Here is a 17,288-nt window from a genome sequence, read left to right as displayed (position 1 = left end):
GAAGGTTGTATACCTGGAAGAATCCTGGAGATACTAGTAGGTATCAGATAGATTATATAATGGTAAGACAGAGATTCAGGAACCAGGTTTTAAATTGTAAGACATTTCCTGGGGCAGATGTGGATTCTGACCACAATCTATTGGTTATGAACTGCAGATTGAAACTGAAGAAACTGCAAAAAGGTGGGAATTTAAGGAGATGGGACCTGGAAAAACTGAAAGAACCAGAGGTTGTAGAGAGTTTCAGGGAGAGCATAAGGGAACAATTGACAGGAATGGGGGAAAGAAATACAGTAGAAGAAGAATGGGTAGCTCTGAGGGATGAAGTAGTGAAGGCAGCAGAGGATCAAGTAGGTAAAAAGACGAGGGCTAATAGAAATCCTTGGGTAACAGAAGAAATATTGAATTTAATTGATGAAAGGAGAAAATACAAAAATGCAGTAAATGAAGCAGGCAAAAAGGAATACAGACGTCTCAAAAATGATATCGACAGGAAGTGCAAAATGGCTAAGCAGGGATGGCTAGAGGACAAATGTAAGGATGTAGAGGCTTGTCTCACTAGGGGTAGGATAGATACTGCCTACAGGAAAATTAAAGAGACCTTTGGAGAGAAGAGAACCACTTGTATGAATATCAAGAGCTCAGATGGCAACCCAGTTCTAAGCAAAGAAGGGAAGGCAGAAAGGTGGAAGGAGTATATAGAGGGTTTATACAAGGGCGATGTACTTGAGGACAATATTATGGAAATGGAAGAGGATGTAGATGAAGATGAAATGGGAGATAAGATACTGCGTGAAGAGTTTGACAGAGCACTGAAAGACCTGAGTCGAAACAAGGCCCCAGGAGTAGACAACATTCCACTTGAACTACTGATGGCCTCGGGAGAGCCAGTCATGACTAAACTCTACCATCTGGTGAGCAAGATGTATGAGACAGGCGAAATACCCTCAGACTTCAAGAAGAATATAATAATTCCAATCCCAAAGAAAGCAGGTGTTGACAGATGTGAAAATTACCGAACTATCAGTTTAATAAGTCACAGCTGCAAAATACTAACGCGAATTCTTTACAGACGAATGGAAAAACTGGTAGAAGCCGACCTCGGGGAAGATCAGTTTGGATTCCGTAGAAATGTTGGAACACGTGAGGCAATACTGACCTTACGACTTATCTTAGATGAAAGATTAAGAAAAGGCAAACCTACGTTTCTAGCATTTGTAGACTTAGAGAAAGCTTTTGACAATGTTAACTGGAATACTCTCTTTCAAATTCTGAAGGTGGCAGGGGTAAAATACAGGGAGCGAAAGGCTATTTACAGTTTGTACAGAAACCAGATGGCAGTTATAAGAGTCGAGGGGCATGAAAGGGAAGCAGTGGTTGGGAATGGAGTAAGACAGGGTTGTAGCCTCTCCCCGATGTTATTCAATCTGTATATTGAGCAAGCAGTAAAGGAAACAAAAGAAAAATTTGGAGTAGGTATTAAAATTCATGGAGAAGAAGTAAAAACTTTGAGGTTCGCCGATGACATTGTAATTCTGTCAGAGACAGCAAAGGACTTGGAAGAGCAGTTGAACGGAATGGACAGTGTCTTGAAAGGAGGATATAAGATGAGCATCAACAAAAGCAAAACGAGGATAATGGAATGTAGTCAAATTAAGTCGGGTGATGCTGAGGGAATTAGATTAGGAAATGAGACACTTAAAGTAGTAAAGGAGTTTTGCTATTTAGGGAGTAAAATAACTGATGATGGTCGAAGTAGAGAGGATATAAAATGTAGATTGGCAATGGCAAGGAAAGCGTTTCTCAAGAAGAGGAATTTGTTAACATCGAGTATAGATTTAAGTGTCAGGAAGTCGTTTCTGAAAGTATTTGTATGGAGTGTAGCCATGTATGGAAGTGAGACATGGACGATAACTAGTTTGGACAAGAAGAGAATAGAAGCTTTCGATATGTGGTGCTACAGAAGAATGCTGAAGATAAGGTGGGTAGATCACGTAACTAATGAGGAGGTATTGAATAGGATTGAGGAGAAGAGAAGTTTGTGGCACAACTTGACTAGAAGAAGGGATCGGTTGGTAGGACTTGTTTTGAGGCATCAAGGGATCACAAATTTAGCATTGGAGGGCAGTGTGGAGGGTAAAAATCGTAGAGGGAGACCAAGAGATGAATACACTAAGCAGATTCAGAAGGATGTAGGTTGCAGTAGATACTGGGAGATGAAGAAGCTTGCACAGGATAGAGTAGCATGGAGAGCTGCATCAAACCAGTCTCAGGACTGAAGACCACAACAACAACAAAAAACAAAACTAACCTCCATGCTTTTAAAGTTTCTTAAAGGTGAAATAGACCTTAAAAGCAGTGACGACCATGTGTGAGCAAGCAACAAATGGCTTATTGTAAATTAGAGAAATAAGAGTTAATACAAGACACCTACTGACAGCCTTTCTTTCTTCCTTTTATTCATACACCATGTTTTGTAGATCTGATCTTTAGGGAAAATCCTTGGGGATGTGAAACATGTCAGGTTATACATTAGCAAATGACATACACCTTGTAGAAATAATATGTACCTTTTGTTAACGATAAAATATCTCTTTGCTGCTTAATAATATTTGCAAATTTGCCAAAATGTCTATCTGTTGCACTCGTCCCAACATTTTACATATTGTTAGGAACAGTTTTTAACATTTTCTGGGGTTATGCTGTGCATTGTGTCCAGAGGGAACATGGTTTTGGTTTAGTCGGGTGGGTGCCAAATATTATATTCTTTTGTGAAAAAATATCTGACGGTCAAAGCTTTGTGACAAGCAACATTACTACAGAGGAGGAATCAAATGTGTGATCACAATAACTAAAGCAATTTTTCTGTAGTCCTTAACACAGATCATGTATCACTTGATGATAACAGTAACATCTAGCCTTGGTACTGTGGAGAATAAATACATGGTGCACTAACTCTCTGGTGTAGAAAAACGAGGCTATTGTTTCCGTGTTTCTTCCCATCAATTTTATTTCTTTCAATCATTGTAATGAAGAATCTTCCATTGGCTTAATTGTTGTGCTTAGTTTCCAGATGAGCTTTAAGACTGTGTTAGAAGATTGTTTTCTCATGTCATCAACTACAAAGTCACTAAAAATGTTTAACAGCATTTTTTAAACAAACAATTGTTCAGTAGAAGCACATATTGGGGAACCTGTAATTATCACCCGTACTACTACAGGAAAGAAATTCTGATTACTGTAGTGTTCCCCATCAGAAGCAGTAAAGTACTATACACAACTCAAAGATAAGTAAATACCAATCCACAGAGCAAATGAAAGAATCCGGCAAGGTACTTGCAAGGGGTAGTCGTAATATATCAATTATCATCTAAAAAAAGTTAGGTTATTAATTTTTGTTCGTTTGCAGGAACATGTTTGCAACCCAAATATACACTGAAATTCCAAAACCACAGTACCATAGCACACATCTAGAAGAACCAAAATCAAATGGCACAACCCATCTAGACTTCATCGGCTGACTGTGCCGTTTTGTTTTGGCTGCTGTAGATGCATGTAGTGGTACTGTGGCATGGGGATTTTAGTGTTACTAGGTCTGCAGACATGTACCTTCAAACAGTTTTCCTGTAACCAAATACACATTTACTATAAATTCTGCAAATTGTTTAGCTTTGTTCTTTGTACTAAAAATAAACATTTGCAGTTTGTTTGATATACAGAAGAAATGAGCCTGAATGGCCAGTCTAGCAAAGAAAAACATCCACAAAGAAAATTGCTCTAAAATTTATGTATGGGCCCATAAAATACTGTAGCTTCTGTAAATAAACTGCAAATAAACTGCAAATAAACTAAAGGATATCTTCACATATCCTTAAAAATGAAAGAAACTGTTATTATTATTCATACTTACTGTTGTGTATTTCTTCACTTAAAACATGGAAGATGCCAGAGCTCTGCCATTGAATGACATGCTCAGATTTAGGGCTACTGGTACTCCAGTAGACAAGAAATTAATTGATTGCTGCTGCTATGGTTAGAGAACCTAGTTAAAATGCTCTTACAATTTTGTATGAGTTTATAAAGTGACAAACTTTGACAGGTTATAAAGAATGTTAGTTGTGTAAGCGGGCTACAGTAATGATCATCATCTTGTGGGCCTAACCACTGAGCCTGATACTTGTTTGTACTGTTAGAGTGCTTACACTTTCGCATTTTGTTACTTGCACTCATTTGATAATTCTTCACGATTTACTGAATTGTAAGTAATTGACATAATACGAACTGCTTATGTCCATTTGATTGGTTGCACTGGAAACACTTTCAGAATACTTTCCAAAATAATTCTGGCTTTATTCTTATGAAACATGTTTTCTTTCCATTGTTGTCCTTTCCTTAGACTCGTGCATTTGCTGGTTTCCAAGGAGTTTCTATCCTTAGAATTTTTGTCTAACTTTTAGTTTGTGCTTTGTAGCGTTCCATATCCATGCTCTGAGGCCTACCACTATGTTGTTGTGTCCTGTGGCATGCTGCCGCCCCACTGACGCAACAATGGTTGCTTTCTGTCTACACATGGTATGAAGAATTCTGATTTCAATGTGTATCAGAACTGAAATATCTCCTGATCTCCATGTAGCTTTCAACAAACACTCTTAAATAAGTGACCTCAACCATACATCTTCTGCCCCAATCTCTTTCCCCTGTTACCTAATTCTTATGCTTACAGAAACAAGTACATCAGCTATGGGCATGGTCAGTAATTGCACATATCATGGCTATACCTTACGCTGATACTGGTTTCGATGTGGACATCCTCTAACAGGTCAGGTCTATTCGTTGCAGTTAGATTAAATATTTCCACCATGTGTGGGCTTCTGAACAGTCCTTTGAAGGTATTCTCAGAGAACACATTTACTATTGTTTTGTGCAGTGGATTGTCAGGCCCACTGCTAACAACACTGTAATTATCCCAATTCATTGTTGGGTGATAGTCTCCTCCAATAATAATGCCAGTATGATGAGGATTTTTTTAGTAACAAATTTAGGTTTTTCTCTGACGTTTTTGGTTACATATGTAGGTGAGTCTCACTGGTCTGTAGAAGGATGTGATTATAGGTTTATGCCCGCTCTTGATACTGAATCATGTCCAGACAATCTCGCATGCAGTTTCAATTTCTTGAGTTTCTTGTCTACTCCATTTGCCATTTACCTATCATTTGATGTCTGTTTAAATTATCCCCAAGTATCTCACTGCTATGAATTTTGGATTTTAACCAGCCTTCTGTACCTAGTATAATCTGAGCTCCACAAAGCACTTCAAAATACAGTATTACTTTGTCGTGAATACTTTGGCTCTTAATCACTAGAATATTTATACTCTCATCTATAAGAGGCATTTCTTTGCATCTTATACTGACACTTCCATGTCCCCTAGAGCTATCATTATATGCACTGGATGGAGAGTCATCTAATCTAAAAAGACTCTGTGTGAACTCCACACAGTCAGCTACCTGATTAGCCCACTCTGATGTGTAGTGCACACCTGACCCATTTAGGAGGACCCTACAGTTCTCAACCCTATGGCACAACTCCGGGAGATCACAGCACCTCACTCGCCACAGTACCATCAAGGTCTCTGGTTCAGTCCTTCCACTTGAGTCAAACATAAAAAAAAAAATCCTACAAAAGCTTTTGAGCATATGTGTCAACCAAGTATGATGGAAAGTATTTCACACAACCAAAGACAATTGTACATTTTTAATGTGATTCGACTGCCTGAACAATTAGCACACCAAAAGTGAAAGGAAGTTGTGTTAGGTAAGACTTCTTGTTTGAAATGCTTATTGATGAAAATGTTTTGTCCCAGCAGTTTTGTCCCTGCATAACTGATGCAGGAAGTAATAATATCATATGCTGTTGCTAATTACCAGATTGAAAATGGTACGGAGAGACTTTCACATAGCTGCCTAGCCCAGTGCTTAACACTTTTATCACAGTACCCATACATAACCAGTCGCACACACCCTGGCATCCCTACCCCATTCAACCAAGTGTCTACCAGCTGCCTGTAGGTCATCTTGTTTGTAACACAAGCTGTTTCAGCAAATAATGTGAAGGTATATCATTGGCCTAATGCTAAGGGGCTGCACTATGGTTGTCTCCATCTATTGGTGATAGAAGTACAAGGGGAGAGCTCTTTGCACTTCACTCACAAGTGTGTACGAGAGTAGAAATGGAGTTACCAATCTGACAGGGAGATTTTGGTTATTTATATGGAGATCCAGGATCAGAAATAGAAGCTACTGAGAGAGAGGATTTGTCCTTCCCAGACAAAAGAACAAGCGGTGAATCACTCACATAAGTGTTGCAGTTGTCTGTTAAATGTGTAACTCGTTCTTGCGTTTTGTACTGTGAGCGATGTTAACGTCTTTATTTCCACATGTGATTTCTGAGTACTGATCTAAGCAGGCAGACAATGATGCAGACTGATCACTGTCTTTATTACCTTGTTGTGTGGACATGTCTAAGGAATCTGAGTGAGGTTAGTCGAATCTCGACAATTGGTGAAAACTAGCAATATTCCAGGAAGAAGTTGATGTAGGCTCCCAGTTTTCAGACATGACTGAAGAGTTCAGTTATTTTACTCTTTCCTTTGATGGCTACATGAGGTACCACATCACAAGTGAAAGGAATCGATATGCCGGTAACATTACTGCAGCAAAGAAACAAAGAAAATCTAAAAATAAACTCTGTTGTAAATGATCTATAGTAAATTTGTGCAAAATTTACTGATTTTTTTGTATATTATTTTATATTATGTGAGTCCTCAAATTGCCAAAAATCAGTCATTACTGGTCAACAGACTTGTTTTTGCAGGCAGGATTTGTGAGCAAATAACTGAATCATGATTGATTTTGTACTGTATTGTACAAGGGTGGTTTGAAAAGTTAGCGGAATCACCAGGAGAGGTCAGCACAAGTGCAACGAGTTGTTCACATGACATTCATTGGACTGTTGCCTGTAAACACATGCCACATTAGTGCTCTTGGAAGAGAGGTGTGGTGGTAATGTGGCTCTGTTGTTGTTCCCGCATAGTGATTTATGAAGATGGTAGAAATCAATATTCGAGCAGTGATTAAGTACTTCGTAAAGAAAGAATGAAAGCTAAGTACATTCATGCAGATTTCCAGAATACACTGGGGGACTCTGCTCCTTTATATTCAACTGTTGCCAAGTGGACAAATGAATTTAAATTTGGTCAGGAGAGCTTAGATGATGATCCGTGCAGTGGTCGGCCAAGATGTGTCAGTACTTCAGAAATCATTGCAAAAGTGCACAAAATGATCATGGAGGATCGCCAATTGAAAGTGTGTGAAATTGCTCACGCTTGCAGATGTCACCTGAAAGGGCATATCACATTTTAACTGAAGAATTAGAAATGAAAAAATTATCTGCAAGATGGGTGCCACGACTCTTGATGCTGGTTCAACGTGCGCCCACACACGTGCCATCACCATGGTGTAATTACATGAACTAAGGTATGAATTGTTGCCACAGCCACCTTATTCACTTGATATGGCTCTGTCATACTTCCATCTCTTCCCAAAACTGAAAATTTTTCTTGGTGGACAAAGATTCACTTCAAACAAAGAATTGATAGCCGGAGTTGACAACTATTTTGCAGGCCTGGATGGGGTCAAGGTACTGGAACATCATTGGACCAAGTGTATTAATCTACAAGGAGAATACATTGAAAAAAAAAAAATTCAGTGATGTAAGTACTTTCTTTTCTATTCCATTATGAGAACTTTTCAAACCACCCTCGTACATCAGCCTTGCGTCCCGTATGCTTCCACGATTACCATATCAAAATTAATTACATTAGAACCATGTAAAATACTCTCAGTTACATGTGACTTTTAAGTGATCTGTACTATTTTCATGAAAGCAAACGGAAAGACATTTGTACCATTCACGAGAGAGATTGTAAAATTTTTGTTTTGCAGTTTTCATAGTTTCTTGTCCTAATTATATTGTGTAGTTGAACTGTGTACTCTAAACTAAACTAATATGCCTGTAACATATTTAGTTTTCCTCTTTGAAAAAGGAATTCAGAATTATGCCAGTACACAGGCTAATACTGAGTATAGTTAAAGGCGGTGTTTTGGCATTATGTATACTATGTGATCAAAAGTATCCAGACACCTGGCTGAAAATGGCTTACAAGTTTGTGGCACCCTCCATTGGTAATGCTGGAATTCAATATGGTGTTGGCCCACCCTTAGCCTTGATGAAAGCTTCCACTCTAGCAGGCATACATTCAATCAGCTGCTGGAAGGTCTTGGGGAATGGCGGCACATTCTTCATGGAGTGTTGCAATGAGGAGAGGTATCAATGTCAGTTGGTGAGGCTGGTGCAAAGTTGGTTTTCCCAAACATCCCAAGGGAGTTTTTTTAGAATTCAGGTTAGAAACCTGTGCAGGCCAGTCCATTACAGGGATCCTACTGTTGTGTAACCATTCTGCCACAGGTTGTGTATTATGGACGGGTGCTCGATCGTGTTGAAAGATGTAGTTGTCATCCTCAAATTGCTCTTCAACAGTGGGAAGCAAGAAGGTGCTTAAAACATCAATTTAGGCCTGTGCTGTGATAGTGCTATGCAAAACAACAAGGGGTGCAAGCCCACTCTGTGAAAAACATGACCACACCATAACAGTACCGCCTCCGAATTTTACTGTTGGCACTACACATGCTGGCAGATGATGTTTGCCAGGCATTCACCATACCCACACCCTGCCATCGGATCGCCACATTGTGTACCATGATTTGTCACTCCACACAACGTTTTTCCACTGTCCAGTCGTCCAATGTTTATGCTACTTACACCGAGTGAGGCACGATTTGGCATTTACCGGCATGATGTGCGGCTTATGAGCAGCCGCCTGACTGTGAAATCCAAGTTTTCTCACCTCCTGCCTAAATGTCATAGTACTTGCTGTGGATCCTGATGCAGTTTGGAATTCCTGCATAGTGGTCTGGATAGATGTCTGCCTATTACATATTACGACCCTCTTCAACTGTCGCAATCTCTGTCAATCAACAGATGAGGTCGGCCTGTACGCTTTTGTGCTGTACGTGTCCCTTCATATTTCCACTTCACTATCACATTGGAAACAGTGGACCTTAGGGATGTTGAGGAATGTGTAAATCTCGCATACAGATGTATGACACAAGTGATACCCAACCACCTGACCAAGTACTAAGTCCGTGAGTTCCGCAGAGCACCCCATTCTGCTCTCTCATGATGTCTAATTACTACTGAGGTCGCTGATATGGAGTACCTTCTGGTAGGTGGCAGTACAATGTACCTAATATGAAAAAATGTGTGTGTTTTTGGGGGTGTCCGGATACACATATAATGTACACATTAACTTAATACATGATATCTGTTGTAGGCTTTATACTGTAAATTTCTTTCACATGTGTATACTAAGTTCTATTGAAAGACTCTGAATGTGATAATATTGCCATCCAGTTGATAAGGATCCCAACCATTGTATGTATCTTGCATTCATAAGATACAGTGTAGTGTGAAGAAGATATACAGGGCGGAGAAAAATTGTGTCATGAAATTTTAACCCAGGATAGCTGATGCCAGTAGGAACGAAAATTACTAATGTTGTGTAGGTTGACAACACACCTTTTTTAAACTACAGGAACTTAGTGCCACGTGCTCCGAGTGGGTGTGGGATTGCCATGTTGCTGTTCGTTGGTTGACGGGCAGTGCTATGGTTGTCGGTTCACACATACAAACATCCCTCGCATTGTCACTACCCCAACAAAATACACACAAGTGTCAAATAGGTTTTGCTGTTTGTCTCCACCTCACGTCAGAGGCATTCCCAGATAAGCTTTGCTTCAGAGCACACGCATGTTGGTTGGTTGGTTGGTTGTTTGGTTTTTGGGGTTGAAGGAACCAGACTGCAAAGGTCATCGGTCTCTCACACACAGATCATCTGTAATTTATTCATACAGGAAGTATGGTGGCACTGTATTTGTTTGAAGAACAATGAGATTTGGTTTTTATTTATGGACTAGCCGACTGTAATGTGCATGAAGCTGATGGTTGTATGAGGAGTGGTACCCAACAAGATGCCACCCCCACCCACAAACATTTAACAGCAATTCACCTGCGATGTGGCAAAACAGGATCATTAGCGGGTTATGAAAGTGATGCTGGAAGACCTTGAACATGATGGGATGCTGCATTTGAAGAGACTATTCTCAAGTGCTTTGAGGAATCACCTACGACAAGTACTTGAACAGTTGGATGACGTGGGGGTCACTCATTGTTTAATGTGGGGGGATTTGAGGGCTGACAGCCAGCATCCATTTAGTTTCCACCCTATCGAAGACCTAATACCTGTGGTGGACTATGAACACAGGCTAGGGTTTCGCCAGTGGTTTCCGTGATGTGTTGCATGAAAGCCCGACTTCCCCGCCATTGTGTTGTTTACCGACGAGTGCACCTTCCATCAGGATTGCCTTTACAATACTCGAAACATTCATTACTGCGCAAGTGGGAATCCTCATGTCACTTATGTCCATGGACACCAGAAATGATTTTTGCTCAACATTTGGGCAGGCATTGTGGGTGACCATCTGATTGGGCCAGCCGTCTACCTCCTCCACTTACTGGGCAATTTACCTTGACTTTTTGCAAGAAACTCTACGCGGCCTGCTGGGAGATGTTCCCCTGGACATCTGGCTATGCATGTGGTTGCAGCATGATGGGGCACCTGCACATAAGTCGTGCTGTGCACATATATTTAAATGAACTTTTTGATGGCCGGGTAATTGGCAGAGGCCCTCCTCGGACATGGCACCTGTGATCACCAGACCTCACACCACTGGACTTTTTCCTGTGGGGATTCTTCAAGGTTCCAGTTCACCCAAGTGGACATGAACCACCTAGAAATGAAGAGGAATTAATGGGTCACATTCAACATGCCACAAATCACATCAGGGCAATGCCAGGAATCTTTGAAAGAGTTCTACAAAACACCATTTGACATTACCAAGCTTGTGGCATGTCAGAGGGTTGCCAGTTCGAGCACCTGCTATAAGTAAACAATGTCCTAGCTACAAAAAAGGCCCTTTTCAGTACTGACACAATTTGTACGGTTTTGTTCCTGTTATGCCTTATCGTGAAACTACAGTGGATGTGTTGGGCCCCGGCTGATTCACCCTCAGGCTAGCATCCTATCACTGAGCATGTCGGCCACCTTGGAAACATCGCAATCACCTGCAGGCAAAGCATTCATGGTCATGCATTGTCCAGAGCATCCAGCAACAGTGCAGTCCCGTGGCCAATTGGAGCTCATGGTACCAGGTTTCTGTTGTTTAAAAATTGCGTGTTGTTGATGTACACAACATTTGTAAGTTTGGCTCCTACTGGCTTCAGCTATCTAGGGTTAAAATTTCGTGACACACTTTTTCTCTACCCTGTATATACTAGGTCCTTTTACACTGATTGCCATATACCAGTTACAATTATAGCATCATTAGGTGAGTGTTACTTCAACTCCATAATTTAGCAACCTAAGTTATGGACATACATGTGATGCAGGAAATAGCTTGGAAAAGAGATGGCGAAAGTAAAAAACTGTATTCTACACTACTGTCATTTGATAATAATACCACACAAGTCCAGGTATTTATGGTACCTGTAAATAAAATGTTCTAATTTCATGCCTCTTTTAAAGCAAGAGGTATTCCAATGTACAAACTCTGTGAAGTTTTTAAAGTGTGACATGGTGGTGAGAATATCTTACCTTGCTCAGCTGTCACATTTCTGCTGCAGAGATGATTTGGCAGATATGTAAATCACAGTATTTCATTGTCACATAGCAGAAGCATTTTGCTTATTGTATTTGTATTGTCTTTCCAGGAGGATGGAGCAGAACTCCTTCCACTGCCTGCAGTCATACCTGCAGCTGCTGACATGCAACTGTATGCAGCGCCTGCTCGTCGGCGTCACTCTGTGCCACTCAGTGCTCCTCAGCCACCTCCAGTATCACGGACCGTTATCCGGCGGGAAAGCCTCCCTCCCCCTCCTCCACCACGTAGCCCTCGAAGGAGAGGCTCCCCCCTACCACCTCCATCAGTTTCACCTCTTTCACCTGCTGTCAGCCCGCAACTGCTGGATGAGCCATCACTATCACCACCACTTTCATCTAGCAGTAGTAGTGGTGCAGGAGCAAATCAGCCACCCCCAGCAGACCATAGTGCTGAGAACTTGCTACCAGAACCGAGCATTGCTAGTATTACAACCAGCACTGAGGCTAGCCGACTGTCGTCTGTCCTTCGAGGTTCTGTGCCATCTTCCTCAGGAATGAGAGGTGCAACTGCTACGTTAACACGTCAGCAGACCTTTCCCCCTCTGCAACCTTATGTGAGGGCACGCTACTCATCTGCAGCATCAGCATCGGCAGCAGCAGAACTGTCAGAGGCCGCATCAGACTCCTCTGATCCACCAGCATCACCGCCACGACGTGCATCTCTCGCAGCACCACTTCGAGAACGCTCACATCAGCCACAACAGCACTGCAAACGTGAACAATCTGACTGTGCTAGTGTTGGTTCATTTTCTGGCTATAGTCACACAGATGGCAGTGCTCCAGCAAAGCTGCCAAAACTGAGTCCACCTCCACAGTCTCAGTCACCAACTGAGCCTGCATCTGACTCAAAAGGTGGCCTGTGGGAAAAGGAAAACGTTGATCCTGATGAAATATGTCGGTCTGCAGCTCTGCGAAGGAATGGTGCACAGGTATCTATTGGCCAAATTTTCACTTTTTCCGCTTTCTGATTTCTGACTCGCACCAATTTAAGTGACTCCTACACTCCTATGCATGTAAATATTCTTCAGTAGTATTGTTACCAGATCTGAAATTTCTTCTGTCTTTACAGCATATTCCACTAGCACTGCATTAAGCTATTTCTCCATTATATTCAATTAGCTGCTGCTCCTCACGTGCATGAAACTGTATGCAAAAATTAATATACAGGATTTGTAGCTGATTTTTAAATTGTATAGACATGGAGGTTAAGTTCACACAAGATACTTGTTATTTATGGAATGGTACAGATCTTGACTACCAAGTAAATGTGGCTGCATGTTAGTGTTGTTCATGTGTTTTATTATTACTTTTTTTTTTGCATGCGCTGGATTTCAGGGCATATCATTCACTCATTCACACAGAAATGTTGTGTGTGTGTGTGTGTGTGTGTGTGTGTGTGTGTGTGTGTGTAATTTGTAAACCATGGCAATATGGCTCAACATCACTTATAGTAGTGTATATTGAGAATGACAGATTCAAATTTCATAAAAACTTATGTCCAGCAGAAACAGGACCGGATTAGCAAATTATGACCTTCTTGGCCTACCTAATGCATTGTATTGAGTCATCTTATTTACATAAGCAGCTTATGCATTTAACATTGGATAAGTCAGCATTGTACTACAGAAAGGATGAAATAATTATTGCTAAATATTGTGCCCACCACAACATGTCCAAAATAAGGAAGGTATTTATGAAGAGGAAACATAAAAGTATTAGAAGTGACACTATATGCAAAAACAATACTGATAATTCATAAACACCCTATTATTGAGAAGGGAGAATGTAATTGTAATAACAATGTGACAGTAATGAGTGGTCAAAGATTACAGGAGTGTTCATTCTATGCCACTGTGAATCCATTTATTCACCACATGAAATGTTTCATTAATGACAACTTTCATCAACAGTTATGATTAGGTGAATGATTACACCATTCCCACAAATGTATGACCAACATTTGTAACATAGTGAAGAAATGCATGGGAAAGCTTATAATTAGTATGCAAGCAGGTTATGTTGTATGTATTTTTTGTCCATAACAAAAAGGTGTAATGTACTCAAAAAACAGTCATCTTAGCCCATACTGTTATTGCCAGGGGATAGCAAGTGTGTGAAATATTTTAAAAATAGTAAAATTTTGTGCTTAAAAAAACTATATTCATATATTTAAGTTTCCTCCTTCCCCCCTAAGTGCACCTAACTCGGTTTCAACTTTCTTGTCTTTTATTGTAATGTAGATATTCATTCCAACAATTTGGAATATCTGGGTAAGTGCAAAGGAAAGAGTATCAAAAGCAAGAAAAGAGGTCTAAAATTTTTTGGGATAGCAGCTTACAGGATTGAATTATTCAATGCACTGGATTGTTTTTTTTGCTGAAAATAATTGTTCAAGAGACTTGCCCTATGTGACTGTGCATCTGAAAAGGTATAGACATCTATGGGTCTACCTAACAATATACCATCTCAAACACAAATGGTATCCTATCAGAAGACAGTCTTTCTATTTATGTTTAATGGATGAGAACTGGCTCCATAACTTACTTTAAGGGTGTTGCCTTTTTGAAAGTGAAGACAGATACATCTATGAAGAGAAAATGCTCCATTAATTATAAGCCTAGCTTAGATGTTGGTATTCCCTCACAGGTACACAATTCAAATGGTGAGGCACATACACATAATTGTTTCACAGGTGAATGGAGCATTCTGTATGAAATACGTAATGGTGTCATCTATCAGTGACCTCTGTAAAAGCAAATCATAGCTCAAACAGGCTCGTGATCCTATTCTTTTTTAGTGCATAACAATAAATCTTGGCTATTGCCAAGCATTGTAGCCCTTTGAAAAGTTTGTGATTCCAATCTATTGCCAGATCCTTTCAGCAGCACAAGGATGGAACATTTGATCACCTGGTGATGCCTGTCTAAAATTGTGGAAAAACCGAACTGACAAGGGGGTCCTCATGTAGTTTATCTGGTTCTGCAATGTTGTTTGACTAATTGTGGTATGTCAGCTGCCTTATGTCACACCTTTTAACATCAGGTCAAATTCTACTCTCAAACACACATTTGTCTTCTGTGCTAGTGTAATGCAAGTGCATGTTGTTGGTGAACATTTGCTGATTTTGTGCAATACTGCTGTGGTAACAACGTGTGTGTCTTTCATGTCAGTTGCATGTGCTTGTGGTTTACGATTTTCTCTCATTTATGGAAACCATTATGCAATAGGAACAATAAATAGAGTAGTATATTTTCCTTTTCCCTTATGGTGGAGGGAGAAGTCATTTTCAAGAGAGTGTTTGCTGTAGAAATGTCTCTTAAAATTATGCGTCAGGAAAATCACATATTCAGTATATCGCATGTACGTATATATGTATTCTAAAGACTAATGCCTTGTCGATGCAACCACTCTCTTGTCTCACTGACAGTTTGTTTCGGCTCCATGTAATTGTCAAACCTGTCCTTCCATTTCATTCTTGTCATTTTCCACCATATACCCTTTTCAGTAGCCTTTCCAGTTTATCTAGAGTCCAACTTTCATTTCCACAGAACAGTGTACTCCATACAAACAGCTTTGTAAAGGATTTTTCTTAGTCATAAATGCCTGTTTTTGTGAATGCAGTCCTTCTCTTCACTTCCATTAAGCATCTGTGACTATACTATGGAGGTAACAAAATTGTTTCACAGAGTCAGTTCTGATGTCTTCAATTTTTATGTTGGTTTTAATGTCCCCCATATTGTTCTGCTCTATGATTAGTTTTGTTTTCTGTTTGTTGACTTTTAATTTCCATTCTTTAAGAGTTTCTGATAGGACTTGCAGCAATTGATTCATTTATTTTTTGGAGTGTGCAACTATTATAATGTCATCAGCAAATCTAATGCAATGTATCCTTTCACCAGTGGTTTTTATTCTCTTTATCTTCTCCTTATCTTGTCATTCATCTTAGGCTATTTTGGAATACCTCTTCACTTAGGCTATGGGAACTGATTAAAAAAAGGTGTGATTGTTATCATATATGTAACTATTTAAATACATTTTTTTTCCGATTAATGTATCACCTATCAAGTAAATTTTTAATGTAACATTGACATCCACTAAAAGGGTACTAGAAGGAACACTTATTTTTACTATAATGTACAGAGCCTAGTGTTTTCTTATGAGGAGTAAAGCACAGAGCTTTAAAAACCTTTGAGAACACATTCGAAGAAAATAAATTCTGGGAGACAGCAGAGGTACCAATAAAATAAAAGCCGGGATCTTAAATTTTCCTTTTAGAAGTTTGTTCATACTGGAAGACAGTATATTACCACTGCTTCTCTCCTCCACAAACTTATAATGGGTAATGTTGTTGACAGGAAGAAACTTAAATCTTCCTTCTTCCATACCCCAAGTAACCATGCTTGTGTAGTTTCAATAAAGCTCACAATCTGTAGCATTGCTCCTACATGTGACTTTGGAGCTCTGATTTTGATTTGAGTGGAAGGGCTGCACGAGAGACTTAAGATTGTAGTTGCAACTTCTTCGATTTGCACCACAGGACTGTGAGAAATGGGATTTTCCTAAACACACCACCAGACACACCAGAGGCAGCATACTAGTGTAGCTGCCTTTGTGTGGAATGCATAAAGGATTTTTTAAAAGAAGTAACTCTATGTCAAGTTCAATCAGGATGCTCTAGGATACTTACAACAGACCTCAAGAAATGCTCCTATAGATCAGACTGTCAAGATACCAGTGATAAATTGTAGAAGCTTTCTCAAAAAAGTGCCCAGATTTCAAGCACCATTGAAAATATGTGGAGTCACATAATACTTAACATAGAGAGTTAGGAAAAACTGGAAAATATTATCAGTGAGATGTTTGGGGGAAACATAAGTATTTACTAAAAATACAGACTCCATGGGATGGGAGGTGACATAGTTGTAGCAGTAAATAAAAATTTTAAATTAACTGAAGTAGAAATAATATCTGCTTCTGCAACAGTTTTGCCGTATTACTTAACAATCACAAATAGTATAACAGTTGTAGTTGGATACTGTTGTCAGCCACTAGACTCAGCTCAAAAGGTAATGGACAACTGCAGAGAGAACCTCCATTCCTGGTATGTGTGTTTCCAAGTCCTGCTATAATGAAGGAGATTTTAATCATCAGTGATTGTGAAAATTATACATCATAAGTTGCTGATGGGAAAGGGGGGTGGGGTGAGGGGGGGTGGAGAGAGAGAGAGAGAGAGAGAGAGAGAGAGAGAGAGAGAGAGAGAGAGAGAGAGAGAAACGAACTTTGTGCAAACATGTTTTCTCCAAAAATTACCTGCGACAGGTAAATTGAAACACACTCAGCTACCACATGGGCAGTGCATGAAGCTATCGATAACTACTATAGCAAAACATTA

The 17,288-nt window shown here is 39.9% G+C and overlaps 1 protein-coding gene across 4 annotated transcripts in view; it reads left to right on the top strand.

Moving 5' to 3' along the window:
- LOC126188835 (cAMP-specific 3',5'-cyclic phosphodiesterase 4A-like) overlaps positions 1-17,288 on the top strand; it is a 323,773-nt gene that overhangs the window by 169,081 nt on the left and 137,404 nt on the right. For all 4 annotated transcript variants that reach the window (XM_049930451.1, XM_049930450.1, XM_049930449.1 and 1 more), the window contains one exon: positions 11,947-12,825. In XM_049930451.1, the coding sequence (XP_049786408.1) occupies positions 11,947-12,825 (879 nt within the window). The remainder of the gene's footprint in view (positions 1-11,946; positions 12,826-17,288) is intronic.

The sequence above is a fragment of the Schistocerca cancellata genome, chromosome 5, assembly GCF_023864275.1.
Source record: "Schistocerca cancellata isolate TAMUIC-IGC-003103 chromosome 5, iqSchCanc2.1, whole genome shotgun sequence".
In the NCBI taxonomy this organism is placed as follows: Eukaryota; Metazoa; Arthropoda; class Insecta; order Orthoptera; family Acrididae; genus Schistocerca; species Schistocerca cancellata.
Note: the sequence above shows the minus strand (reverse complement) of the source record. Positions and strands in the feature narration are given on the sequence as shown.